The sequence below is a fragment of the Gymnogyps californianus genome, chromosome 2, assembly GCF_018139145.2.
Source record: "Gymnogyps californianus isolate 813 chromosome 2, ASM1813914v2, whole genome shotgun sequence".
Lineage (NCBI taxonomy): Eukaryota > Metazoa > Chordata > Aves > Accipitriformes > Cathartidae > Gymnogyps > Gymnogyps californianus.
The window spans coordinates 51,410,597-51,433,475 of record NC_059472.1 but is presented as its reverse complement, the minus strand read 5'-3'; the positions used below and the strand labels follow the sequence as shown (position 1 = coordinate 51,433,475).

At 41.5% G+C, this 22,879-nt stretch overlaps 1 protein-coding gene across 2 annotated transcripts in view; it reads right to left on the bottom strand.

Moving 5' to 3' along the window:
• TMEM241 (transmembrane protein 241) overlaps positions 1-22,879 on the bottom strand; it is a 60,198-nt gene that overhangs the window by 10,265 nt on the left and 27,054 nt on the right. For both annotated transcript variants that reach the window (XM_050891054.1, XM_050891055.1), the window contains exons 11-13: positions 21,768-21,802; positions 20,416-20,485; positions 17,547-17,640 (exon numbers count right to left, since the gene is read on the bottom strand). In XM_050891054.1, coding sequence (XP_050747011.1) covers positions 17,547-17,640; positions 20,416-20,485; positions 21,768-21,802 — 199 coding nt within the window. The remainder of the gene's footprint in view (positions 1-17,546; positions 17,641-20,415; positions 20,486-21,767; positions 21,803-22,879) is intronic.

The following is a 22,879-nucleotide window of genomic DNA, read 5'->3' as shown; positions in this document are numbered from 1 at the left end:
ACAGAAATCCGGGACTCTGCATTCTTTGCTGCCTTGCCTTCTCCACCAACCAGCTGTGGTTATCTCATAGCCTCCACGGTGTCAATTCTCAATCAGTTCAAACCAGCCAGCACTGGCTAGATAAATGTGTCATTCTTGACCAAGCTATCATAGATCCCTTCCATCCCTGACTTTACAATTACTTTAGAGAAAGACTTTCAAGCTGCAAAAGCTGGCTGTAGATTTTGAATATCTAGCATTTCTGAGGTGTTCAGGAACATCTTGTTTACACAGCCAAGAACATGGATGAGGACATTTTCAAAATTTAGATTCCGATTTAATCTTCCTATCTGGAATGGAAAGATATGGGGGATTTAGTCCAGACGTGACCATGATTTGTTAATATTACAACTACATAAAAAGTATGTTTCCTCTGATTCACTGTTAAACTGCTAGAAAGTTAAATGTCATAGTTCTTGCTATAAGTGAACAGAGAATACTTTACAAAAGTTTTCCTTAGTTTGTGTATACAGAGCCAATCCTTGTAACCTCACTTCCCCAAACTGCCAAAACCTCTGTCCTTACAAAAATGCATATTTTTTCCAAAGACAGTGTTTTGAAACGGCTCATCAAGTTCACTCACTGTTCAAAATAAATCATTTTATTTATCATCAGGTCATCTTCTCAAAACATCAGGAAAAAGCTTCTGATGTACGTAACCTTTGTTTTCATTCTACTGGTGGAATTAAAGCAATGTCAAGCTTTTTATAGACATAATATTTGTTTTGTCCCTCTTCTGCATGTTTTAACCAGCTGCTAAGATAATCATCAAAAATCGCCAGGGAAATGGATCACTGTTAGTGCCACTGAAAACAGCTACATCAAGATAATCCAGTGCTACCAAAAAGGCAAAAATTACAGCGGGCAAACATCAGTAACAACACATACTCTTTTGTTTCTTGAGGGAGAGCCACTGAAATAATTTCCCAGATTTCAGAGTTACATCTCTTTTGCATATATGTCTACATGAGAGTAAGCATAGGTACATATGTGCACACAAAATGTTATGTCAGGTATGGAGATCTAGCAAAAAATGAAACAAAAAATCTTCAAAATAGGAAAAAAGGAACAGTTAATCTTTTAATGCCGTCTTCTGTATTCATTAATTCACATGAATTTTCTAAGCTATTAACACCATTCCTCCTTGTTTACACACATTTTTCATCTCAGCCGGACTACAAGTCATTTCGATCTAGCTCTCCTCTGCTTTGCTACATCCAAATTTAAGGCAACCAAACATTGCCAGATGGGTAACTTCTCTGCACCTTAGCAAGAACACTTTGATTCAGAGAGATCCAGCAGCTACAGAAACAGATGAACAAGGCATTGACTGGGACAGCCAAATACATGGAAGAACACTGAGGGACCCAGATCTCCCCTGTCTAAATCCTGACTAAAGTGGTCCAGCGTGTACTGACAAGCCTTTTTGAAATAACCCAAGACTTGAGATCTTCGTAGAGCAGGTGCTGACTGTGAAGTTTCACAAACTGCAGAAAGTCAGCAATGAACAACGAGAGGCACCAATGACCACCAGTAAGCTCACCGATTGTGGAAGGCTGGTACAGTCACTGGAAACCTGCCATCAGTCGGCAGCAAAAATCCCTGCTAAAGATGACAAACATGGTACACATCCTCCCTCACAAGAAAGATAGGATGGGACTAGAACTAAAGTCGAGTACAGCTGGACTGCTTGTAAATAGGGCAAGGAAAAATTAAATACAAAGAAAATGTGGAGAAAAAAAAAGAATATACTATTTTTCTCCTATGGTCATCAATCAAAATAAAGCACTGTTAACAGCTGCAGATACTGTGCCCAGGAGATCTCCTCCATCCTGCACAGTATCTGAATGAGTCCTGCACGCAGAATCAGACCAAAATCAAACTAGTATTAACTGTTTAATTTCAGGTCAGCTTTGGGGATGATGTCCCATGGAAATAAAAACTTCCCTGGAAGCATTCGAGCATATTGCCTATTGCAATGACAAGGCTTTTCGTGCAACCTGGATCATTTCTAGAAGCTCGAAGGCTCCTTGTAAACCATCTTTAAAGTGCCAAAGCCAATCTCTGGTTAAAAGAGATATAGCAAATGCAGGCAAAATTCCTCCCACCGGTTCTCCTGTAAAGCCTTCTCCCCCTAGGTATTGATTCAATTGTATTAATCAACACATTGAAACGACCCGTGAGATTTTTCAGCTTTGTTCTGAGGGTCTGTTGTTACCAATCAAAAGGCAAGACAAAATATGCTGCTTAACCCAACGGCTTCAGGTGATAATGCAGCCCCCTGAAGGAGCAATACTAATAAATCCATTGACAAGGAGGAATTTTAAGCAGAGACACAGCTTTTTCCAAGGAAAAGTAATGAAGCTTTAGCCTTGAACCACCAAAATAATGGCTCTTCCCAAAGGAAACAGCAATGCCATGATCCTGCCTGAAAAGCTGAGCAGCCCAAACAAGGGAAACAAACAATCCAAAGTGAAATACATTGGAGAAAGGGGGAAAGCAAAACAGGTTTCACTCTCGCTTCTGCTCATTAGTTTAAAACTAATCTGAGCATGTCTGCTGCATTACCCTCACAGCCTGACCAAAGTGCAGACATGCCCTAAGGGTTTTCATTCCCTGACAGACTTAACTGGAGACTGTCAGTCTATGAAATCAGTAGAGAGTGCAGTGAGTTTGTGCATTACGGCATACTTAGGTGCATATTGCTCATAAGTGGACTCTGCTCAGCTCTCCTGAAGGAAGAAAACCCTTTAACCCTCCCTGACACACACGTTGTTACTTAAAGGATAGCTTGGTGATGCTGGCACCATGGCAACAGTGGCACCATGGCAACGGTGACAAAGTCAGCAACTTCATGATCTGCACAGCTTTGATCCAGCCACATAGAAGTTTTACCAGCTGCTGTAAATTTCTTTGAGATCCTTTATTTCATATTTGCCTAAATGCCTGCACAGATCTCCAGCTTCCCTAAGGCACATTTTTCTCAAAGGAGGATTTGGTCACTCTCTTCTGCCCTTTCCTTATATTTTATTTCTCTTTATTTTTTTGAGCATTATTAAAACAATAATGGTAAATTCCAGGTTTTTTTTAAGAACGCAATTAGTTCCGTGTATTGTGACTCAAAAGCAGCCAGTGTTTAAACATGCCTTAGCAGTCAAATGCCTAAAGATAATGTAAAACTTAGTTCTAGTGTAAATGAATCTATCTGGTTTTCATAGCAATTAACTTCTGACCCAGCTTAAAATCATCTACATGTTGCATTTAAAACATAAAACATACTAAAAATAGGAGAGGGTATATCAAATGACAAACAATCAATGCCCTCTAAAATGTTATCAGAACAGAAGCAGTATAAATGCTCACCTCTAGCAAAATCATCAGATATTTTAAGGTGGCTTGTTTTTACCTTACCAATACCCAAAACAATAATCTCTGTATCGCAGAGGAGTATTTCTACATATCAGCTTTTCAATTGCTATAAGAAAGTAGATTTCTTAATTATCCCTAGTATGCATTTAGAGGCCAGATAATCCTCCGCATTTCTATGCCTAGATACTCGTATGCAGTTCCAGTATTTAGAGAATTACGTATCAATCCTCTACTGTCTATCGCATTTATGAAGATTTTTCTCAGTGCTGTTTTTTGTACGTTCTTTTCATTTCCAGGATGTGATGACCAATACAACCAAGACACTGATCCTGCAAGTGCAAGATTCAAGCAATAGGTGGTTGTATCACCTTCCTTAAAGTCATTCAGCATCCTGTCTTATCAGATTAATACATTGTCAAGGATAATGTATAATGCTTTCAGATTAATATGCTTCAGTAACTTATTTTTTAACCCCGAGCACCACGTGAATGCCAAAAGAACTGCTGAATTGTTGTCTAACTTCATCATTCTTTTATTCCTCATAAGACAAAGGTGGCCAGGCTATTGTTCTTTCGCCGTGTGCATCTCATTAGCAGTTTGGCTGTGGGAGAAAATGAGCCATTAGGGGATACTGAGGCTGTGGTTACTAGGTCATTCTGGAACCCAGCTGTGTGCCCAGCCCCATCCTACAGTGCAGAAAGGGCTCAGAAAAGCTCATCTGTCTGTTGCCTCTGAATCACTTCTAGAGAATCCTCTGCCTTCACCTCTTTAAGGTACATGGCACCTGTCTTACAGCTCTCAGCCATACAAAGGCTTAATGTACAGCTAATAGATAGCCTTTCTGATTCTTGGCAATACCTTAATTTCCTTGGTTCTGCACCATCTCTTTCTTTTTTTAAACCTTAAAAAGCCACCAAAGAGAAAGACACAGCAATTATTTTATGTTGCAGAGACACCTTACAATAGCTAAGTACAGACTGGGTTACTGAGTGTAATTAATAGAATTTGTGTAAGAAAATTCTCTTACGACAAACAGGGTATCATGGTCATATTTACAATGATCAGACATCAACAAGACAAGACTCTTCAGAAAGGCCTACGTCTATCAATGTATAAACATATATCTATATCTGCATTCATATATAAACACATACTATATATAGCATAGAAATATATAAACATACATCACTGATGAGATAGGACTGAACTATTACAAGCACATTATAACTCATTTTGCTTTCGTACAAAAAGTGAAAGATATCCCGCGACTTTTCAAGAAAACCAAAACTCTTTGCCCCTTGTAAAATACTAGATTGGGTTCAAAATTATGGTAGCTATTTCTTTTTGAACATCAAGTAGTCACTCCACCCTACCTTCACTCAAACACAAACATTAGACTTTCTGTCATAATAAAGAGAAAGCCAAAACAAGAAGCATTTGCCCTCTGCTACTGGAGATAATGGCCAAAACATACATTTCCCCTTCCTATGACTAATGAGATAGCTGGTGAAGTGCCACCAATCTTCAGCCTATAAAGTGTAGAGCGGTTATAGTACAGAACTCAATTTTAACAGTACCTCTGTTCATATTTAAATATTTCTCTTAAATGTGACCACTGAAAACGTAATCCAGATACTTCTATTACTCTCAGTGTTCTGGTTCTGTATTAAGGAGACAAAGGGAAAACCCTGCACAATCCATGTACGTTCTCCCTGAAGCATGCTTTGCTGATACGGAAACACTATCAATCATGATTCAAACAGGTGCGTGTACATGCACCAGGCTAATAGCATCTGTTCAGGTCAGTTCTGCAAATGAGAGGCACAATCCATGCAGCTGAAGCTTTGTCAAGCAAGGACAACAAAAGTCATTTAACGAGGGATATGAGAAGGCTTCTTTAGGCCAAATAACTTTGATTTTCTTTGACTTTGCCAAGAAGTGCTTTGTCCAGTCTTGCTGTTACAAGATTGACTGTTGATGCACGCGTATTTGACCAAAAGCTGAAATATATTTGTATTTCCAGGTTATACCAAACTTAAGACCCAATGCCTCCTGTTTCCTGTAAATGCTTCATGCATTATAATGCTTAACTGTACTTTTCCTCTGTCATTTCAGCCTGTCGAGGAGTCTCTTATCCTTATATGCTGCCCCATTACTGCAAAGGCCTTAAACTGCTCCTGCCATTTAGTCTCTCCCCTGAAACCTCTGAGCTCAGAAGTTGACAGGGCAATGTGATTCATCACCTTGTTCTTATTTTATGAATTATTAAATATTTGTGTAATGGAGTAAGCATTGCAACAGCAGTGAAGTGTTCTACTTATTAGGATCACGGACACCAACTGGAGTGGACCAAGAGTTTGTTTAATCAAGTATTCGTTGATGGCAGGGAATTCAGGAGAATTTATGATCCTCCCCTAATGCAGCAAGTCTGCAGTCGATGTGCACATCAGAGAAAAGGAAGGATTTGCATCTTGACCCTAGTTGATGCAAAACTTACATCCCGTGGCATGCAGTTTATCAATCTTTCCACTTCTGTCCTAGAAAGATTTCCATATAATGTCTGCTTCTGCTGAAATTACTGGCGACCCAGTCACTGAAACCTTTTGAGTAGATCTGAACCTGTAAAAAATATACACCTCTCTTTACTTTTACTCAGTCAATTGTCTCAGTATTATCTTCTGTTTGATGCTCTGAATTTTACTGGTCAGTAATATGGTATACTGTATTAAAGAATTATTTGTTCTATCTGATTTGAAAAGTATTGCTTTTCAGTTTTGGGGAGCAGCCAGCTGTTCTAACACTCTGCCGCTGTAAAATACTGCAATAAAATACACTTCATCTTATGTTAAGCTCAGCAAGAGCTACCCTTTTGGCATTCCAAGTTATTCTTCACCTCATCTAACCCTTATGAGATCATGAAATAGAGATTACCATAAAGAGATAGAGAAGGCTGATAACCCAGATAAGACGACCATGCTTTTCATTGTCACACTTAAGCGGAGAATTTAAGAGGCAAACTGACAGTTTGCTACGTATATCTGGCACAAAAGGAGTTGGCTCCTTGGGAAGGACCGAGCTCAGCATCTGCCTATGTCTATCTTCCTCCCAAGTGCTAGATGCCAGTGGCTGGGCCAGTAGCCAGATCAGGCAGGAACTGTTACTATAACTGCCTTGCAGTATCAAGACCTCTGACTAAAGGCAGGAGAGGAGGCAATTCCAAACTCCTCACAGGTGGACCATGACCTCCCACAGCAGTGGCTGAGTGGTGGCTCAGCTGGCATCCAGGAGAAAAAAAAAGCTGGTTCCAGCAGGCAGAGTGTAAAGTTCCTGGCAGTTGGGGTCCATGAAGAAAAGGAAAATTGACTTGAGTTTCCTGGAGGCAGAATATGTTGGCACTTTATGTACACCACTTCATAATTCTTACCAAAGTCCAAATTACCAGGCTGATACTTTCAACCCCGCCAGTTTGTTCTCTCTCAAAGTGCATGAGAACATAGTTCAAGGGACCACGACTTCTGAAAGAGAACTTCAACAGTGAGGCGACTAAGAGAAAAAAATAGGGCCAAAGGCAGATATGTTACAGCCTACATCAATGTGTTTCCATGCATCACAAGAATTGAACGTCCTTTCAGAAGTCAGCTGGACACTCAGTCCAAAGCCACGTGCTTAGGTGTTGCCCTATACCAGATAATACCTTCATAAAGCAGACCAGAAGATGGACAGCAGAAAATATCCCGAGCAACCTGGGAAGCCAACAGTGAACTCTTCTTTTGCACACAGACATCAGGTAGGTGAACACCCACCCAGCTGTGCACTCTGAAGCCACCTCCACAGCTGGCTCAAATGACCCGGATGGGGACTGGCCCGTTGTGCCAAGACTGATCATATATAGAGAACCTTGCTGTAGACGGGGGTGTTGGGCAGGATGCTGCACACATTCTCAACGACGGCTCTTTCCATGTCAGATTGCCCGAAGGTCTCAGGCTGAACACTGCAGATTGAGGCCGTTGTCAGTTCAAGACCTGTGCGTTTTCCGAGTGCATCTTCAAACCTCTTCTTGCCCCCAGTATCACTGCTAGAAGAGAACAGATCCTACACATGCTGCTTTACTTACACATGGAAAGCACAGATGTTGCTGAAAGTGTTCAAGGATATTGTCAGAACCAATAAGGATGCCTAGCTTAAGGGGAATATTTTAGTGAAAAGCAATATTATGCATTTTTCCATTGTTAAAATCTATAGAAACACCTGAAGTGCTTATGTTCCTTGTCAACATTATCAGATGTAAAACATTTTTCTGTCACGACTAACTCAGAACTCTGTGGAGGATATCACTAGTATCAAAAATAGCATAGGAAACTTCGGGACGCGTAATCAAGTATTTTTTAAAAATCTGTTAGCAAAAATAGCAAGTTTCCATCAACCTCGCTCCCGCATGACACTTACAGTTTTGGTATTTCTGTGCATGTATAAAGTCCATTTCCTATTGTATTTCCCATCTCACGACTCCTTTGGGAAAACCTATTTCATAAACAAACAATTCCCAGACCAGATAACTAAATCTCTCTGCTGACCCCTTTCCGTACAACCCAACAATAATAACAGAGACACAGTCTCTGCATTGCCATTCTCTGGTGTGTTTATGCTGTTTTAGTAATGATGTAATGGAAAGAAATCGACATGCTATTATTATTATTATTATTATGCTAAGGACTGCAAGGAAGAATTGGTATTCTTTAAGGTTTTATTTTTCCATTCAAAACCAAAAGTCTTTCCAGGGCTTTCTAACCATTCACTGTTACAAAAGGTCAAAATATTCCATCAGAAACCTTAAAAAATGTGATACCTGAAAAAATGTTTTTTAAAACATTAACACAGCTAATCCATTTTGAGCAATGCCTTTTATGAGCAATGTCACAAGGTTACACACTTAGCCCTGTGGGCCTCAGTGGTTCCTGCGTGTCCCGTGCATGGGAAGACAGTGACAGAAGTGACTATAGTTGACTATGGTTTTTGGCCTCCCATTCCCTCAGAAAGGGTGGGGAAGCCCCTGCAAGAAGACCCATTCCCTTCTGCCCCCTTAGGACAATCATCGATAGCAACATGCAAGGAGAGGAAGCTGGACTCTGCCCTCTTCCTCTCCATGCTAGCCGTGGACAGGACGAGAACAGCTCACAGACATCTCCTGAGATTGTCTGAAGCCTATCTGATTTCCCTGAGCACCACATATTTCAGGGACGGGACATAAGCCATTCAGTCTGCCTCCCCCAGAGCCCTATGGCTGTTTGCTGACTTTTGTTGAAAGTCAAAATCTAATCCTTAAACAGGTATATAGAGTGGGACTGAGAAATGAATGTACTTGAGATTTTGCAAAGATTGGTTCTGAGTCGGGGAGGGAGAGAAAGAGAAAGACAGGGAGATCCATTTCAGACAGCAGCAGTTCACTAACACAAGTTTCTGAAGAAAGCAACCTCGAGTGAGACACCAAGTGCCCATCAGAGAGATCAATGATCAGGCTCAAGATCTGTGAGGCAGTCTGGAGACGTTTCATCCATGTAGGTTTTTAAGAATCAAAAAGGCAGCTAGCGATCCAGATCCTGAAAAGAACAGGGAACCAGCAAGGGAGAAGAATGTGGCTATTTTTGCTCATTTTTGGAAGCCTAGCCTTAGCTAGCTTTGAAACCTTCTACATTAGTATGTTATATAGTGCACGGTTCTCCCATACAATTTTGGCATTTACATCAGTACATTAGCAACGGAAACGATTTCCAAAACAGTTCTCATTCTTTTGTCTTCTCTTTGTCACACTTATGATTCATTTCCCAGCCTCAGCTCTCCATATGTAAGTAACTCCAGGAGACCAAATAAAAACATGGGAGACTAGGAATCTATTATGCAGAGGAACCAATGAACCTGCATCCTCTGCAATTCAAAATTCTGTTAGATTTGACAAAATCTACTTTTAAATTGTCACTTTCTACTGTAAGTATATAGACCATTTGTCAAGGGTAGGGGTGAAAAAGTACCTTCCAAAGACATACTCCAAGCTAGTGGTTCTGCAGGTAGCTCTATGTTCAAGAGAATGACAATACCAAATTGTATTGGGTTTGTGTGGCAAGGTTTTGGTAGCGGGGAGCTACAGGGGTGGCTTCTGTGAGAAGCTGCTAGAAGCTTCCCCTATGTCCGACAGAGCCAATGCCAGCCGGCTGCAAGACGGACCTGCTGCTGGCCAAGGCCGAGCCCATCAGCGACGGTGGTAGCGCCTCTGTGATAGCATAGTTAAGAAGGGAAAGAAGTTGCTGTGCAGCAGCAATTGCAGCTGGAGAGAGGAGTGAGAATATGTGAGAGAAACAACTCTGCAGACACCAAGGTCAGTCAAGAAGGAGGGGAGGAGGTGCTCCAGGCGCCAGAGCAGAGATTCCCCTGCGTCTAGACCGTGGTGAAGACCATGGTGAGGCAGGCTGTCCCCCTGCAGCCCATGGAGGTCCACAGTGTGGCAGATATCCACCTGCAGCCTGTGGAGGACCCCACGCCAGAGCAGGTGGATGCCCGAAGGACGCTGTGACCCTGTGGGAAGTCCACACTGGAGCAGGCTCCTGGCAGGACCTGTGGACCCATGGAGAGAGGAGCCCACGCTGGAGCAGGTTTGCTGGCAGGACTTGTGACCCCATGGGGGACCCACGCTGGCGCAGTTCATGAAGAACTGCAGCCTGTGGAAAGGACTCACATTGGAGAAGTTCGTGGAGGACTGTCTCCTGTGAGAGGGACCCCACACCAGAGCAGGGGAAGAGTGCGAGGAGTCCTCCCCCTGAGGAGAAGAAGCGGCAGAGACAACATGTGATGAACTGACTGCAACCCTCATTCCCCGTCTCCCTGTGCCGCTGGAGGGGAGGAGGTAGAGAATTCGGGAGTAAAGTTAAGCCTGGGAAGAAGGGAGGGGTGGGGGGAAGGTGTTTTAAGATTTGGTTTTATTTCTCATTATCCTATTCTGATTTGATTGGTAATAAGTTAAATTAATTTCCCCAAGTTGAGTCTGTTTTGCCCGTGATGGTAATTGGAGCATGATCTCTCCCTGTCCTTACCTCGACCCACGAGCCTTTCATTATATTTTCTCTTCCCTGTCCAGCTGAGAAGGGGAGTGATAGAGCGGCTTTGGTGGGCACCTGGCATCCAGCCAGGGTCAACCCACCACACAAATGTACATGATGCACTTCAAGTGGATATCATGATGGATAAAAGGAAACAAACTAATTCAGAGCATCTCTTAGGGCTCAATCTATCAATTAATGCCTGCTGAGACTGGATTTATTGTATCGAGCACAGATGAAAATTGTGCTGCAATACTACCCCCAAGTCGCAACACATAATTTTATATACTTTTTTGTGTGACCATGTCATGCCCAAAAGCTGTGTAGCTGCCATTTTCAATGGATACACAACTGCAGCCCTATACAACACCTCTTAATGTACATATTAAAATTTTCCATTACCTGGAGATTCAAAATCTCCAACAAGTCTCAGCTATTCTTACAAGACAGTTTCCTTAAATTGCGTTAGTGCCCCAGGGAGCCTGTGCCACTTAGCTTAGTGGTCATGTAGCACACAAAGGAGTTGTTATGGAGACTGATGTCTTCCCAACAATTATATGGTGTAATTAGTGTTGGATGCTACAACGTAACTATCAAGCTGTCTCCATGGAAACTACGCGAAAAGCTATACTTTTAAGGTTTCAGCAACTGGTCTTTTTTATAGACCCTTAAGATGCAGTTAAGAGCACACTGATTGCCTTATCCGCTCGTCAAGCTCAGCTGAGAAACACATGTTCTTTTCCAAGGTATTTGCATAGTCCCCATGGTGACTCACAGGAATCAAATATATGTGTCAAGAATAAATGTACATATTTCATACAGTGAGGACCAACCACAAATCAATAAGGTTTTTTAACTTTTTTTTATTATCTTTATGCATATGTGTGTGCATATCCACATGCATAAGAGTACACAAGGTGTGTAGATGGAAGAAGCTCAGTTCTGCTCTCACAAACCCCTTCTTGGCATACTTAAAAGCTTTAGGGTCATGGAAACTCCCTCTCTCAGATTAGACACGCACTTCAAGCCACACTGGTGCCACGGAGAGCACCTACCAGCAGAGTCTGGCCAGGTCTAGCACACAATTCTCCCTCTCTCCCAGGGCTTTGGCTTGCAGCCGCACAGTTTTTCCAGGTTGGGCAAGCAGAGATCTTGAGACAGCCTTGCACACGGTGCAGGATCTTTCCCGAATGAAAACGTACTGTCTTTATGGAACTCCAGTGGGAGTTTATGACATTTTTGCATAAAGTTTTATGAAGTCCAAGCCAAGAAAGCAATGTGATTTTCAGCCAAGAATCTCACTGTCATTTTTGCCTGAGCACAGCAGCATGCAAAGAAGACACTACTTCAGTCTACAATATAACCAAGTGGGCAAGTGTCAGATAACCAAACACATTCTTGTTCTGGTTATGATATACGTATAAAATTTTTTAAACAGATTTTTTAATCCAGAATCCTCTCCCATTAGGGCAGAGATGAATAAGGAGAGCCATATGCTTCACAAGGTACCAATGGCAGGACTCTAAAAGAGTGGCACTTATTTCTGCAAGTAAATAGCCCTCAGCAGAAGTAAGGAACTGATATTCTGGACCAGAATATTTTATAGCACTTGCATGCTGAGCAGGAGTGAGAGAGGAATTAAGAGATATACAAATAGGAGCACATGCTTTAGCAGGGGCTTTAAGACTGCAAAAATGTGGAAAAGCATTAATTCATTTTATTTCTCTTGGTTGGTTTACCCCTGGAATTAAAGCAGATAAAATTCTCATGTGAACTGCTATCTGTGAAGAGAGGTGCAGTGAGCATAAACAGGCTAGGAGCCCCAGAAGACTTGCAGTCGTGGCCTCTCCATTTTATGAGAAGCAGGAAAAAGAGAATTTCTGCTTTAATAAAAAACATCAGTACTTTTCCAATCTTTAAGAGGGATATCATCCATTTTTTTGTGTTGACATGAAGATGGATCTAGTCTATCCATTCTCTTCAAGACACCATGGGGACCAAAGAAGCAGATACACAGACACAAAATATAAAATCAGAGACTACAGGAGGCATTCTGAATAGCTGTTATATATTTTGGGGGAAGACTAAAACTGCTGGGGTATAAGTACAGTGGGCTACAGTTAGGTACATAGGACCCACGGATAAGATACTCTTTCAAATGCTCCTGCAAAATTACTTCGCAATGTCTGGCAGCCAGCATTAAACATAGGGTGACCTGGGGCAAACACTTCTAAAGTTAACAAACAAGGAACCAAAGCAGCTGTCGGGATGCTTTTATGTATCAGGGAGCCTCCAACACTGTTCAGATACACTAGAGATTACATAATGGTGCATGGGATGGCCATACAGAAAAGAGTTGCATACTCCTGATCGGATTCATCTAAATTTTCTTCTAACCAATGCATAAGAAAACCAGTGTAAAACTCAATGCAACTTGATTTCAGTTATCCAACTTCATTTCTGCAGATGAGGAAGGATGAAAGAGAGAATCCAAAATCCACTGACCTTCTCATTTATTCTTCCTCTTTATAACAAGCTGTCTCAATAGGTTCCAATTGGAAACAAGCTGAATTCCCTACTACAAGTTTATTGGGATAACACTAAACATGATACGGGAATATGAATTCATAAGTAACCAGTATCTTGCTGAAGAAAAGTTCTGAAATACCAGTTTTCACTTCTATTCATGATTTAAATTATTTCTGCTGCTTAACTTTTAAAGACCCTAACAGGTTTCATCACCCGATACAGATTGGCAGCCTTAATCTAAACAAACTCACTGACAACACTGTTAGAGCTCATTAGCATTCTCACCAGATGCTTCTGTCTGTATATATGAGCATCTCCAGTTTTTCTTTCCAGTACATGACCCATGATACTAGCATAGCTTTCAAATTAAAACAAGAAATCTCAGTACAGCTTCAAATCCTTGCTCTTCTGGGGATTAAATCTGTGCAAGGCTATGACAAAGCATTCCATATTTCTTGGGTTTCTTAAAAGCATTTTTTTTGTTTTACAGATCACTTTAGTGATTTTTTGGCATTTCTCACAAATCTATACAGATATGACTAACATGCACTCTATTTCCTTTCACAGCAAAAGTGCAGAGAGCGTTTGTCACTATAAATATCACACAGGACTACATACACAGATGAAACCTGTGCTTTGTCTGTCTCTGCACAAAGGAATGCTTTGACATGAAAGCTGTCAGAAATCATTACGGGGAAGAATTTAAAAACCTCATACATTGATTAAGTTGCCACAGCCAAAGTAAGTATCATAAAAACAAGTTACAACCCAGCTCCAGTTTTTAAGTGAATGAAAAATTAGAGGGCAGGGAGGCCAAATATGTAGGCTTCACAAAGAATGTCTCCTTGAATCTGCAAAGCAAGTCTGATCAGATCTCATGGTTAGTTTATTCGTCTATCGGCACTTAACAAGAAACGAAGTGGTGGCAACGATCTCAGCCCCAGCTCATCAGTCACATAGGTACAAAGTATCCAAATGGAAAATAGATTTTCTGATTCTCTGCACCTCCCTAGAGGCCTGTGCTGCTGTCTGAGGACTACAGCATTCTCCGTTCTTGGCTCGTTTGCAAGGTAAACATATTCTGGCCTCAAATGCTGCTCCCTTCCAACTGCTGGTGAAAACTCCAGTCAGTCTGAGAGATTAAGAGGATGATCTAGGGCACTACTCAATCCAAGAAAAATGCTCATGTGGGAACGCAAAGCCGTTGTTGTGACAAGAGGGGTTTTTTTCCACTGGATCTCATTCTGCAAGTCCAGATTCAAATACTTTGTATCTTTATTCTTTATCCACATTAACTTCCTTCTTTTTTTTTTTTTTTTTAAAGGGAGTCACACATTTAGATTTAAACAGATTTTTACAGTACTAGTTAAATACTGCTTTTCTGCACTTACGATGACTTAAGATGTGATTGAGACAGCCCTCATACCCAAGCAACGTTGGGCTGGATCAGTATGTAGTTTTAACACCTCAAACACCTGCAGGAAGCAGCACTAGTGGTCAGATAGATAGGACTTTTCTTAACTACCCCATACGTAAATTTATAGTTCCTTATAGTTGCAAGATATCTTGTGAGAAGTTTGTAGGCGCTGCTAGATCAGCCCCTACCCTTGTAGGCAAGCTCCAGTTCAGCTCTTACTTTCTGCCTATCCGTGTCTGTCTGTAGTCTCTTTTGATCCCTGTTCTAAAACTGATGTATAGTGTTTCTGAATTTTTCAAGCATTCACTGACTTCTAACCCAAAATGAGCTGCGTTTCAGCACTTGGAGCAGCAGTTCCTCCATGCTCCTCATGCTGCCTCAGATGGGTATGACTGAGCCCTAAAATCGTTCTTATAGCAAGCTTTAAAACACTAGTGAAAGACATTAGGGAAACTGCTAATTTTGATAAAATTATTAGTGCTACAGACAGATCTCATGTCCTTATTACTTATTCCCCTCTTTGAACTCAAGACAAGACATATAATTTGAGCACTGGGTTAGAAGCTACAACAGGAAAAAGACTAATTTGCTCTGTTACAAAAACCTTCCTAAGCAAGATAATTAAACCATGCGCATCAACAAACACAGACTTTTAAGGCTGAAGAACAGATTAAATTATCACAGTGACACAGGGACAAATTTTTAGTTGCTATAAAGGCACGTAATTTCATTGACAACAGTGGCTAGAACAAACTTTGTCTAACTTATATCTAGAGTTGGCCAAAACCCCACAAATCTAGAAACCTTTGAACTTTGGGAAAGCTTTGATCCAGTCCAGACTTCATGGCTCTGATCCACTTCAGCTGGGAAGGACCCAAATCTGCTTAAAATATATTTCACAACACATCTTTGCCTGCATATTTTTCAGATAGGTCATAAATACCACATGTAGAACCATTTCTCCTCATTCACAACACCTACTAGCAGAGCCAGCTATTCCCATCTCCAACCCAGAAAGTTAAAAAAGAAAAAAAAAAAAAAGACGCAAAAGCAAGCTTTAGATTAGTTGACTTGCTACCAAGGAGCAAGAAGAAAGCTAAGGTAGTAAAATCTGCACAGTCAGAATGTTTGGAAGAAATTCAAACTGGTGAGAAACTCTATGTGACTTGCACAGTGTGGAACAGCTTGCAAAGCACAAAACGAGCCATATCACTCCCTTCTTGTTATCCCCAGAAAAACCAAAGACTCATTTGACTACAGTTTCTAAACAAGTGTATTATGCAAGTCTACTTTTTTTTTTTTTTTTGGTAAGGTAACAGCTTCGTTCACTGTAGTAGGAAAGCTGTGATCACAAACCACATAGGAAGGTTGTGGTTTTCAGATGACCTAGCTGAGAGTGATTAAGTAAAATCTAACCAGGAAAAAGGAGTCTGACAAGCTCTTCTGACTGCATTTACCACTGATAATTTAACAAATGAGCTGTTAATAACTTAACTCAAGTACAACCAGACCCTAGATCCACAGATCATATGATAATTCCAGTAGGAACGGACCTCAGGATGTCAGACCGGGTTGCTCAGGGCTTTGTCCAGTTGGGTCTTGAAAACCTTCAAAGATGGAGACTGCACAGCCTCCCTCGGCAACCGGCGTCCCTGCCTGACTTGTCCTCAGGGTGAAAAAGTTTTTCCTTATACACAACCTGAACCTCTCTTGTTTCAACTTAACACTTGTTATCTTACACTCCTCCCACCATGCACCACTGTGAATAGCCTTGATCTTTCTTGATAATTTCTCCACAGCTACTGGGCGGCTGCTGTTTGTTAGGTGCTCCTAAAGCTGTCTCTCTTCCAGGCTGAACAAGCCTGGTCCGGCAGCCGCTCCTCACGAGGCAAGTGCTCCAGCTCTCTGACTTTCTTGGCAGCCCTCTGCCAAACTCACTCCAGTTTATCAGCGTCTTCCCTGTATTAAGGTGCCTAAACCAAGGCTCCCTATTCCAGATGTGGTCTAACAAGTGCTGAGTAGAGGGGCATGATCACTTCCATTAATTTACTGCCTGTGCTACTGTTAGTGCAACCCAGGATACTTTTAGCCTTCTTAGCTGCCAGGGCACACTGCTGGCTCATGTTCAGCTTGCTGTCTACCAAAATCCCCAGGTCCTTTTCCACAGAGCTGCCTCCCAGCCATCCAGTCCCCAGCCTGTATTATTGCCAGGGGCTCTTCCTTCCCATGTGCAGGGCCTCACATCTGTCCTTGCTGAATTTTCTAAGATTTCTGTTGGCCCATTCCTCCAGCCTGTCCAGGTCCCTCTGGAAGGCAACTGTGTCCTTCAGCATTGTTGACTGGTCCTCCCAGTTCGGTGTCCTTTGCAAATGTGAGTGCACTCTATCGCCTCTCATTCTTCAATAAAGATGTTAACTCTATCACCTCTCATTCTTCAATAAAGATGTTAAACAGGATGGGTCCCAAGACAGACCCCTGTGCTACTCCAGTTGTCACAAGCCTCCAGTTAGAGTAGGAATCATTAACCTCTACCTTCTGAGCCTGATCATCCAACTATTTTTTTACCCATCTAATTGTCTGCCCATCCACACTGTAACAGTCTAATTTGGATATATGAACATGGTGGGAGACACTGTCAAAAACCTTGTTAATGTCAAGGCAAATGACATCCACCGCTCTCCCCTGCAATGATAACAGTGGGAGTTCTGGCACTGAACTTCAGGGAACTAGTTTTAACTCTTGGCTCAGGGAAGACACACTGGAAACAACAGCTGGTGCACACACTCTCAGAAGGAGTATTCTCCAAAACACCTTTGGAAAGCATAGATTTGTATTACTGGGATTCAGTAGGCCAAATCCTTAGCTGCAATAATCAGCCCAGTTCCATTAAACTCAGTCTATATAAAATATTTCATCTCAGCTAATGATTCTTGGCTTATTATGCACCTGATATTTGTTGCCTCAACTCTACGTGCAGGTTGCACAGACCGGCCCTAGGAGCATCAAATAGGAATAGCAAGGGAAACTAGAGAGATGCAGAAATTCCTCAGTTCTCCTGGGAGAAGCACAGATCCACTGTGTCCCTGTGACAGTCTTTCTCTTACCTTTGCAAGGAAACTCCATGCTGCATATTGCCCTGAGGTTATGCTGCTTTTTAGCTTCACTGTGTGCAACATCAGAAAGAATCCCAACAGTCCACTGCAAGGGATGGGGAAAGCTTGTTAATAAAGTCTCTTAATTTCAACTACGCGACCTCTTACAGGCATCTTGGTTTTCCAAATGCAGAACTGCAGTGTTAATCCCATTTGGAGAAAGAAAGCTGGTGTACAAAGAGCTTACATTATGTCCAGTACATCTCGGGTTTTGTTCAGTCAGTGACTAAAGTCTGAGTAAAGTAAGTCTGACGCTCTTATGGCTGGTCTCTAATGCACTTGCATAATCAGAAAAGTAGAGATTATTGGAAACATGAGGTGAAATATTAACTTCAGGCATTGAAACAGCTCTCAATAAAGGCAATGCTAATTTCAACAGGAGCCACACATGTTTGGCAACTAACTCACTTCAACCTCCACAGAGTCTTGAACTGAAAAAATAACCACTGGAAAGTTTCTGCCTGAAGCTTTCAAGCTGTTTAAACTTCATGAAGCCTAAATTCCAATTAGGAAGTCAAATACATCTCTACTGTATAACAAATAGACAGATGACTCAGTAGTGCTGGGAACAGAATACTCCAAAGCTCTCTGCTGATGATTAAGGGAATTTTGATTCTCAAGTCATATAGGACAGTAGTCCCCAATGCTCCTGTAGCCAAGACTACTCTTAAGGAAACTCTGTTCCACATCTCACGGGATGTCACAGAGCTTATAAGCTTTGGCTCTGGATTTTGTTTCACGTGTGACATACCTACAACCCACTGGTTGTGAACCAGTGAAATAATGTAAACCAGCAAGCAGGGAATAGAAAAGGACTTCAAAATATGTAAGGCACAAATTACTGTGTGGCTGGTTGAGAGGCATAAGAGATTACAAAGTACTGTGGGAAGCTGCATGGGAAAGGAGATAGGATCAACACAGCATACAGTTGGTGAGGCAAAAGTGCCCTGGTATTCGAAGAGGGTATGCTGTTCTGGATAGTGATGTAATGCAGTTGGTCGCCTCTCTGCAATAGCAGGAAGGGTGGAAGATGGTGGCTCCCCAGGTCAGAAGTTCCATGCTGGGATCCAGCACCTCAGCCAAGTGCTGCTCCCTGCTCAGTACATGTGGCCAAGTTGCATCTCAGCCACATGTCAGTACAGGTGGTTTTGATACACCAAACAGTAGGGTAAGATAACTGCCCAGGAGTAGGAGGTACTAGGGTTTCTTACACTGAGCCATAACACGAGACCCCAAAGGACTATCTGCTGTGCCTGGAGCCAAGAAAGCAGATGCTGCTTTGATGATAAAAGATAGGCCCAAACTCAGCTCCTTGTTGCAGACAATGAAGTGCTGAGCAGCAGAGCATTCCACTCTGAGAAATCAGTGAGTTCAATGAAGCAGCATTGCCCAAACTTTTGAAAGTTCAGTAGCTGGCTTAAGTTTGTTCCACATCTTCTGCCCTGCTGAGAAGGGCTTTTAGTCAGAGTGATTTGAAGCTGCTTAGTGTAATTCAGAGATAAAAAGTGAAAGAGCTAATTAAAATACCTGAAATATTGATGTCACAATTAACACCAATTTCTTTCATTAAATAAATGGGGTGCTTTGCACCTTACTACTAATGCTTCAGACATTCTGCACAGGCAGTAGATTTAGCTGCATCAGTTACCATTACTTTACATTGTATAGGTTTTCCTCCAAATCCTTTATGTCTACAAAGACACTAGATTACAAGATGTAGGAGAGCAACTGAGATGCCTGTTTCTCCATCTAACTGTTCCTTTACACTTGCTGTAGTGTACAGTGCTATCTACTACACATGTACTGAAGCTGGGGCAATGGAAACAGAAGTGGGACTCTACAACAGTGGTAAAATTCTAATGAAGTGAAAGAGAAGAATATCTGGGCTAGACAGACATCCATTAGTGCCTGCAGTTAGACTTTGCCTTCAAGAAGAAATAGATTTCACCTACCTACCGTGGAACAACTTATTCATTAATACCTAATTGCAAGTTACTTGTAGTGTGGATAGTCCACCCTTGGAAAAAAGCCACTTTCATACCAAAAAACTACGTACATAGGGAAATTATTTAACAATCATTTTTAATATCCCCTTTTAATGGAAAATTCCAGATACAAGTAAGAAAATCCCTAACAATCAGAAAATATTTGTGCCATCAGTTAGCATGAAAATATTTTTTCCCCTCTAAAAAGAAAATACTTCCATTTGGCAAAAGACTGGAGGGGAAAGACAGGAATAAAATTTTTTGAGATAATTAAGACCTATAGGAAACATATTTACATTGTTCTGTGAGTATTACACTATTGGGCAGTGAACTTTTGCTACTTCAAATAAAGGAACGCTTGTTAAAGCTTTTCCCTTTTACCCAAAAAAAGCATTCGGCCAAATAACAAGATGTACAGGCAAATAAATCCATGTACACCCACATACTGCTGAAGACTAATACTTCATAATCACTGCAAACAGCAAGTTTTACAAGGGCTAATCTGACTTGAGAAGCATTTGAGAGATGTTATTTATCAAAGCTTTGCTACATTAGGTAAAAATTATTTTACTGATGACTGGGAACCCTCCTGATCAGAATGCACTCACTCAAATAAACACATATACTTCCAGCACATTTGAATCTCAGGCCTTCAAATGCACATCCGCAGATACGCACAGATACATATTCTCTGCAGTTTTACTGGCTTATGCCAGCAGAAACTAGTATAACTGAAGTTTTGCATGCTCCAAATTTTTTAACTGAGAGTCAAGGTTGGAAGTCAATGGGATCTCTTATTTTGAAAACATTCACATGTCCTGTTATAGAGAGGTTACCTGGCACAGCAGCTGCTATGAAACCTGTAGAAGTATAGGAATGGAAAGTCCAAGGCACTGAAGAGATCACCTGAGGGACAAAGCAATATACTCAGTAGAACACAGGGGAAAAAAAATTACCCACTATTACAAGCAGGGGAACAGCAATTACATGAACATTACTAGTTTAACATTCCTTTGAGCCTTTACAGCTGGCTGACTTTTTATTTATGATGCTTTCCACATTTCTAGTGTGTTTAATGATTTCTCTCTGACCTTGCTTCTAGCCAGTTCCTGCCTTTGGTTGAAAAAGGGGAAAGGGATACATAAGAGTATTCTTTGCTAGTATACAGAAGATCCTGCTTAAGCAACAGTTGCCAGTGGATAGACATGCATCATATCCACTTCTTTTATTACAGAGCTCATTATAGTTCTTACTGAAGCAACAGGAACCACAGACATATGTTGGCTGCTTCCCCCTCTGGCATTTGAAATCTGTCACACAGAGCAAATTGAGAGGTTTAAAAAAGGTCTCCCAGATCTCAGCAGACCTCTCAAGTGCTTGCATTTCCAGGAACCTGGGCCCTGATTGTTCTTGGTAGCAACAATTCCCAGGAGTTCTCTGGCCTTCAGGCTCTACAGATTTGGAGGAAGCTCCATCTTTCACTTTTTGAAATGCAGGACTATTTTGCTTAATATGTCTGTCTATCCTGGTGGGGGAATGCTATATACACAATATGCACCACCAGGCAAAAGAGGGAATTCATGTTTATTTAAACGCTTCTTCCTTTGTTTTTCTGACTGAGCAAATGTCTAATGAAAGCAACAGATTATCATCTTTATCCTTCTAACTATTCAAACACCAGTATGATAGGAATATTAGCCACCATCAAGTATTCAACTTCTCCATTTTTAGCCTTTGATCTTTTGCTACTTCAAATCCTGCCATGGGCTCAAGCAATGGGATACATCTTATGAAAGGAACAAAACAAAATCTCTGCATAGCACTGAGGGCAATGCAGAGAAGGAAACTCAGTTCTGTATGGACTGGTGGGACACTGCTCTGAAGAGGACATATTCACCTAGGGAATCCTTGTTCTTTACCATGCACCACCTCAAAAGCTGTTCTTTGTTGTCTGTCCCATGCTGCTGCTTTGCAAAGGGCAGCTAAGAAAGGTATTAGTAAATATCATGCAAATTACAAAGTGTTATATACCCTCCTCTCCTCTTCTTACAGGATATCATATTATTGGTCATATTCCTGTTGAATTCCAGGGCTAAAATCCTGGAATCAGGGTTTGGCCTCTAAAAACATGCACGGAAAGGCAAGGCAATATGGAAACCTAAAAAAGGAACAACTCAATCCACTTTACCTGCTGGATGGGATGCAGAGGCCAACAGCACCACACTAAAAAATAAAAAAAAGATTAATTGTATACTACAGAATTTATGACACGGCCTGAACATTATAGATTGACAGGTTTGTGTTTGTTTTTTCATGGTGAAACTTATTCCAGTTAAGTAGAGTAACTGAGGCATAAGCATCAATTTAAAAAAAAAAAAAAGTTGGTTGGGAAGGAATCTCTGGGGTCACCTAACACAACCTCTCACCTGAAGCAGGACTATCACCAATATTTGGTCATGTCCTCTGTGGTTCTGTCTCAAAAAGCCAGGTCTCAAAAACCTGCCAGCATGGAGAGTCCACACCTCTCTGGGTAACTTGTCCCAGGGCCACCCTACCCTCCTAGTGAAGAAGTTTTTCCTGATGTCCTGTCTTTAAACCACCAAAGCTGCAATTTACGGTTGTTGTTCCATGTTATACCATCTGCCACTCCTTAGAAGAGTTCGGCTCTGTCATCTTTGCAACTCCCTTTCAAGAAGGTGTAGGCAGTTGTTAGGTTGCACCTTGGTCTCCACTTTGCCAGTCTCAACAAGGCTAGCTCCTTCCAACTCTCCTTGCAGTAGAGGTCATGTGCTCTAAGTCCCTAACAACGTCAGTAGCCCTCTGCTAGATCTTCAATTTCTCAGTATCCTTCTTGAACTGGGAGGCCCAAAACTGAATAGAGTATTCCAGCTGCAGCCTCAGCAATGCTCATAACTTCTCTCGACCTGATGGCCACGCTCCTTCTAACGTAGCCCTTTGGTTTGCCTTAATTTGCCATGAGCATGCACTACTGCCTCATATAGATCTCAGCGTTCACTGTTACCCCCAAGTCTTTTTCAACAGACCTGCTGTTCAGCCAGCTGGTGACACCACTGAGACACAATCTATAGAGAACTGTACTTGTGTCTAGACTTGAGTGTCTCTCTGTCTGAGGATTAAGTTCAGCTGTGTGCATACCGATGTCCGCTTTATAGGGATGTGTATATATTGCATGTAAGAGTCAAATATAGAGTCTTAGGCATGTGACTGTGCAGGCACTGCACATTCATGCCCAAAATGTCAGTTAGAGAAAGGACAAATGCTGCAATTAAACAAGTTTAA